General features: G+C 39.4%; 1 protein-coding gene across 1 annotated transcript; it reads right to left on the bottom strand.

Annotated features, from left to right (window-relative positions):
• Positions 1-1,331: 1,331 nt before the first annotated feature.
• Positions 1,332-6,398, bottom strand: LOC142750648 (olfactory receptor 5G26-like). Its single transcript, XM_075859640.1, has 2 exons — positions 6,189-6,398; positions 1,332-2,258 (listed from the first exon to the last, which is right to left on the bottom strand). The coding sequence occupies exons 1-2, from the start codon at positions 6,396-6,398 to the stop codon at positions 1,332-1,334; spliced, it is 1,137 nt and encodes a 378-aa protein (XP_075715755.1).
• Positions 6,399-7,016: the final 618 nt, after the last annotated feature.

Genomic DNA, 7,016 nt, shown 5'->3' with positions numbered 1-7,016 from the left:
GGCCATCATTCTGGTGTCATCTTTTGTTGCATATAACACTGGTGTTTGGTGTATAGAAAGTGTCTCTGTCCCCCGCCCCCACCTCGGTACAAGTGTTTATAGTTGGGCGGCCATCACTCAGAAATGAGGAGAAATGAGGAGAGCAGGGGAAGTGTGGGGCAGTGCTGGGCTCATGATTACAGTGGACTTTTTAGCAGGAGATCACTGCAAGGCTCAGGATCTCAATATCGATCTGTAGTCTCTGGTGGATTACTCTTCTTGTGCAGTTGAGCATCTGGACCTTCCATTTCTTTTTCTATCCCGGTTAGATTCATTTTGCCCATTTCTCCTACTCTGACAGTAGACACCTTTGCATGAAATCTTTAGTTTTTTTTTTGGCATTGAATAGCCTTTATTTACAAAAACAATAATATATTCATTTATGTCTATTTTTTACTTTTTTTTTTTTTAACCTCTATTTGACCTTTAGAAATGTCAGTGCACTGCATGCCAACCAAGGAAAGACCATTATAAAATATTTCATTTTATTATATTAAAAATATTTATAACAATAGATAATTATTTATAATGTTTTGTTTTTTTTTTCATTTTATTTTATTTTTACATGTTTTTTTTGCCTTGCTTTTTCCTGATCAGAATACAGAGTTTCAAGCTGTAGTATGACAGGGGGTTTATTTTCTCCTTGGTATATAAATATCTGCCTCTTCAAATTTCATGTTACCCAATCCTCATGAAAAGACCAAAACAATCTTAAAATGTTGTGGTGTTTCATTGCTTAATATATTTTTAAAGTGGTCAGAGCTCCACTTTCCCTGCATAGACATAGAGTTGGATTATAAATGCTATCCTCCTGTAGCCACCACTAGGGGGAGCTTATGAGTTTATTGCATACTGTGTTATTATTAACTTCATTGGTCAAATCAGTATCCAGTAAGCTCATAAGCTCTCTCTAGTGGTGGCTGTAAGCAGCCAAAATATTATATTTTAACTCTTAGTCTATACAGGGGATTTGGATTAAGAATAAGCTCTGACAGCCATAAATATATATGAGGAAATTAATTGGCACAGAATATTGACACTTTTTAGATTAAACAAATAAAAATGGTGTTGGTGAGTACAAGATTTTGTGATTTATTGCATGTTATATGTGTAAACATTATAATATCCCATATGTATGAGCCTATTATGAAGTACTACAACAGAGATACCAGAGTTATATTACCCAGCATGTCTCTTTAAAAAAAAAAAGAAAAAGTATATTGTAATGCGGGTAATGTGGGTGTTGCTTCTGCTTATACTTCCACATAGTAGATATTTAGGTCCATCAAAGTTTATCTCGTTAGATATTTATTAAGTGTTTCTTGTACAGATTTTTGAATATCTTTATTTCTTAAACTGTATATAATGGGGTTAATCAACGGAGTAAATACAGTATAGAGCAGAGATAGGATCTTACTGATGGTCGATGTTTGTCCTCTTGTTGGAAAAACATAAACACCGAATATAGTCCAGTAAAATATGGAGACCACAGTGAGGTGGGAGCTACAGGTGGAGAAGGCTTTCTGTCTACCTGTACTGGATGAAATCCTTAAGATGTTCACGATAATATTAATATAACATTCTATAATTATTAAGGTAGGAACAATAATTAGAGGAACGCTCAGTGAATACATCTCAAGGTGGACAATGAAGGTATCAGAACAGGCAATGTCCACTAAGGGAACAAGATCACAGAAGAAATGGTCAATGACATTTGGTCCACAGAAGACCAGCTTTGATGGTGTTATGGCGAAAACGATTGAAACACCAAAACATAAAACCCAAATGTCAATGATTAATTTCCCACAATAGGACCTTGTCATTATAGAAGTATAACGGAGGGGATTACAGATGGCCACATATCTGTCATAGGACATCACTGTGAGGAGAAGACATTCAAATACTTCAAAGACACTGAAAAAATACAACTGAGTCATACAACCAATAAAACTGATGGTTCCTCCATTTACGAGTAGTATATGGAGCATGTTGGGGACAATATTTGTGGTTAATAAGATGTCGCTGATGGACAGTTGTGAGATGAAGAAGTACATTGGAGTCTGGAGGTTCTTGCTGATGGACACCAGGGTGATGATCAGGAGATTCCCACATATTGTTGCATCAAAAACAATAAAGAATAAAAGGAATAGTACAATTCTTAAGAGGTGACTGCCTTGAAATCCGATGAGGAAAAACTCGGTGACCACAGTCAGATTTGTCTGCAAGTAGAATAATAACGTAAACTTAACTAGACTTCAAGTTACATCACGCGATGTGTTATATTACTCAGGTCAAGAAAAGTACTGGTGGGATTGTCCCGGGCCCATATGATGTGAACGACTTTACTATGCACCGATCAGTCATGACATTAAAACCACCTGTCTAATATTGTGCAGGTCCCGAACAGCTCTGATCCATGAATGCATAGACTCCACAAGACCTCTAACATTTTTCTGTGATATCTGGCACCAAGATGTTAGCAGCTGATCCTTTCTGTCCTGTAGGTTGTGAGGTGCGGCCTCCATGGAACAGACTTGTTTTTTCAGCACATCCCACAGATGCTTCATTGGATTGAGATTGAGATCTTGAGAACTATGAAGACCAAGTCAACACCCTGAACTCTCTGTTATGTTCCTCAGACCAACCTTGAACAATTTTTGCAGTGTGACAGGGGCATTATCCTGCTGAAAGGCCACCCCTATTAGGATAAACTATTGCCATGAAGAGGTGAACTTGTCTGCAGCAATGTTTAGGTAGGTGGTATGTGTTAAAGTAACATCCACATGACTGCCAAGACACAAGGTTTCCAAGCAGAACATTGCCTGGAGCATCACCCTGCCTCTGCCTTCTTCCCATGGTGCCATCTCTTCTCCAGGTAGATCTAGATGCTCATAAACTGCACACACCTGAGGTAGGATTATCATGTAAGTTATTTCAGCTGCGTTACCCGTGTTATGATTGGTTATTGGCCTGTTAAATATCCAGACCCACTTGACACTCCATTAACCCCTAGACGAAGCACATAGCGGAACGTGTGTGTGGGCTGGAGTCCTGGGTCTGGCCTGTATACTCTTACATCTATAGCTTCCTATTGGCTGCTCTATTGTTTGGCTGTTATGCATTTAAAATATGTTCTGTTGCCATCTTTATATGTAGTAATCAGTAGACTGCCCTATTATACGGTACTTTCGGACATTTAATTGTTGTCCTTTTACTATGTCTGCAATAGATATATATTGATCTTACACCGCCAACTTCATTTGTCTCTTTTTTTTTATGTATTTCAAAAACATTTATTATTCAATAAGGACCCATATAATATATTTTCAATATTATTTTGTCCTGTGTATATTCTGGTGCTCCTCCCCAGGTCAGCGACCCACACCTACCCAGCAGTTGACATGATGTAAAAGAGATGCCATTCATCAGACCAGGCCACCTTCTACCAGTGCTTCATTCTCCAGTTCTGATGCACATGTGCACATTGTAGGCACTTCTGGCGGTGGACAGGGGTCAGTGTGGGCACTCTGACTATTCTGAGGCTACGCAGCCCCCATATACAGCAAGCTGTGATGCTCTGCATGTTCTGACACCTTTCTGTCATAGTCAGCAGTACTTTTTCAGTCACTGCTAGGACCAGATATGCTAGCCTATGCCCCCAACGCGCATCAATGAGACTTAGGCATCGATGAACCGGTTGTACTCCCTCTACGCACTTTTGGATGGTACTAACCACTGCATACTGGGAACTCCCCACGAGACTGTCCATTTTGGAGATGCTTTGGACCCGTAGTTTATCACAGTTTGGCTCTTGTTGCAGTCGCTCTGATCCTTACACTAGCCCATATTTCCTGATTCCAACACATCAACTGGTTAGATAGGACCAGACATGCTAGCCTTCGCTCCTAGCACGCATCAATGGGACTTGCACACCCATGATCCTGTTGCCGGTTCCCCCGTTGTACTCCCTTGAACCGCTTTTGGTAGGTACTAACCACTGAATACTGGGAACACCTCACAAGACCGGCAATTTTAGAGACGATCAGACCCAGTAATTTATTACAATTTGGTCCTTGTCACAGTCGCTCAGATCTTTAGATTTGCCATTTTTCCTGCTTCCAACACATCAACTTCAAGAACTGACTTATCACTTGCTGCCTCATATATCCCCCACTCTGTGTCAGGCACCATTGTAACCAGATAATCAGTGTTATTTACTTCACCAGTTAGTGGTTTCTAATGTTATGGCTGAATGATGTATATGCCCATGCTCCATTTCCCTCTAAAACATTCATATATAAAATTATTCTGGACAAAACGACATTTATATTTATATCCTTAGTTTCTGAGATTACATTGAACTTTATGTTAGTGGTAAAATTTGGTCAATATAGTGTTTATTTGTGAAAAAATAGCTACATTTAGAGAAAATATGGAAAAAATGTAATTTGTCTGAATGTTAAATGTATCTGCATGTACGACAGATATTAATACTACACAAAATAGTTACTAGCTAACATTTCTATATGTCTACTTTATGTTTGCATTGTTTTTTTTTACATTATTTTATTTTTCCAGGACGTTACAAGGCTTAGGACATAAGCAGCAATGTCTCATATTTTGAATAAAATATTAAAAGCCTTTTTTTTTAGGGACTAGTTCAGGTCTGAAGTGGCTTTGAGCACCTTATATATTAGAAACCCCCCATAAATCACCCCATTTTAAAAACCAGACCCCTGAATGTATTTAAACAGCATTTAGAATGTTTCCTAACCCTTTAGGTGTTTCACAGGAATTTAAAGCAAAGTAGAGGTGAAATTTACAAATTTCTTATTTTTTTGTTAGAAAATCCTTTTTATTCCATTTTTTTTCCATAAAGCAGAAGGTTTTACCAGAGAAAAGCAACTCTATATTCATTGCCAGATTCTGCAGTCTTTAGAAATATCCTACATGTGGCCCCAGTGTCCTAATGGACTGAAGCACAGTACTCAGAAGTAGGAGCACCTAGAGGATTTTTAGGCCTCCTTTTACTTTATTAGGCACCATGTCAGGTTTAAAGAGGTCTTGTGGTGCCAAAACAGTGTAAATCCCCCCAAAGTGACCCCATTTTGCAAACTACACCCCTCAAGGAACTTATGGAGGGGTATAGTGAGCATTTAGACCCCACATGTTTTTTTCTGCATTTTGTGGAATTAGGCTATGCAATTGAAAATCACATATTTTTCAGATAAAAGGTAAACATTTTAATTTTTACAAGAAATAAAAGAGATTATGGCAATACCCCATATGTGGTCATAAACTTTTCGTTGGACACACGCCGGGGCTCAGAAAGGCAGTAGCGCTATTTGGCATGCAGATTGGTTTCTGGTCACCATGTCACATTTGCAGAGCTTCTGAGGTACCAGTACAGGGGAAAGCCCTTAAAAGTGACCCCATTTTGGAAACTAGACCAGTTGAGGAATTCATTGTAGTTTTCATGGGGTGCATGCGACTTTTTGATCAGCTTTTATTCAATTTTTTATGAGGCGTGGTGACTAAAAAACAGCAAGTCTACTATTGTTTTTTATTGCATTTTTTTACTAATTTTTAGGTACATGCGACTTTTTGATCTCTTTTTATTCTATTTTTAGGGAGATGAAGTGACAAAAAAATTGTGATTCTGGTATGGGTTATTATTATTTTCTTTTACGGCGTTCACCATGCAGGATAGATAACAAAATGCTCTTGTAGTTCAGGACGATACAGATGCGGCGATACCAATTATGTATAGTTTATTTATTTAGTATTTATTTATTTAAAAATAATGGACTGATAACGGAATGAAGGGGGATTTTTACTCTTATTACTTTTAAATTGTTATTTTTTTATTTTTCTACAACTTGTTTTTACTTGAGGGCAGGATGCCCTGATCACAATTCTAGCACACTGCACTACATGCGTAGAGCAGCTCAAACACACGCTGTGTAAAAACTGTAATAGTACTGAGCTAAGCGGGAAGGGGTTAATACCCAGATTTAAAAAAAAAATAAAAAATCTTGCCAGAGGTCACCTAGGAGAAAGTGAACTCTAATTCAACGTGAACAATAGTGAATAACAAGATTTCAGTCACATTGAAAAGCAATAAAGACTTCACTAAACATAAAAATTACATGTCCCGCATATTCTTTCCTGACATCACCATATCCATGGTAGACAAAAGGACTTCGACCTCCACCTCTCATATAAGTCTTCCACCTCCTCTTATCTCTGCTCTTTCTCTGACACCACCGCTCATATAGATCTTCCACCTCCTCTCCTCTACCTCCTCCACCACCTCTCATATAGCTCTTGCACCTCCTCTCCTCTACCTCCACCACCATCTCTCATATAGCTCTTCCACCTCCTCTCCTCTACCTCCTCCACCACCTCTCATATAGCTCTTCCACCTTCTCGTCTCTACCTCCTCCACCACCTCTCATATAGCTCTTCCACCTTCTCTTCTCTACCTCCTCCACCACCTCTCATATTGCTCTTCCACCTCCTCTCCTCTACCTCCTCCACCACCTCTCATATAGCTCTTCCACCTCCTCTCCTCTACCTCCTCCACCACCTCTCATATAGCTCTTCCACCTCCTCTCCTCTACATCCTCCACCACCTTTCACATAGCTCTTCCACCTCCTCTCCTCTACCTCCTCCACCACCTTTCATATAGCTCTTCCACCTACTCTCCTCTACCTCCTCCACCACCTTTCATATAGCTCCTACACCTCCTCTCCCCTACCTTCGCCCATACCTCTCATATACATCTTCTACCTCCTCTCCTCTACATCCTCCACCACCTTTCATATAGCTCTTCCACCTCCTCTCCTCTACCTCCTCCGCCACCTTTCATATAGCTCTTCCACCTCCTCTCTTCTACCTTCACCAATATCTCTCATATAGATCTTCCACCGCCTCTCCTCTAACTCCTTCACCACCTTTTATATAGCTCTGCCAT

This window comes from Rhinoderma darwinii, chromosome 3 (assembly GCF_050947455.1).
Source record: "Rhinoderma darwinii isolate aRhiDar2 chromosome 3, aRhiDar2.hap1, whole genome shotgun sequence".
Taxonomy (NCBI): domain Eukaryota; kingdom Metazoa; phylum Chordata; class Amphibia; order Anura; family Rhinodermatidae; genus Rhinoderma; species Rhinoderma darwinii.
The sequence above is the reverse complement of the archived record's forward strand: the minus strand, read 5'-3'. Positions and strand labels throughout refer to the sequence as shown.

What these genes read in the sequence shown, in the direction of transcription:
- LOC142750648 (XM_075859640.1), bottom strand. Translation starts at nt 6,398, where the DNA reads ATGGTGGTGGAGGTAGAGGAGAGGAGGTGCAAGAGCTATATGAGAGGT. An exon ending in GGAAAGAATATGCGGGACAT is followed by an intron (nt 2,259 to 6,188) that starts GTAATTTTTATG and finishes TTCTACTTGCAG; the next exon opens with ACAAATCTGACTGTGGTCAC.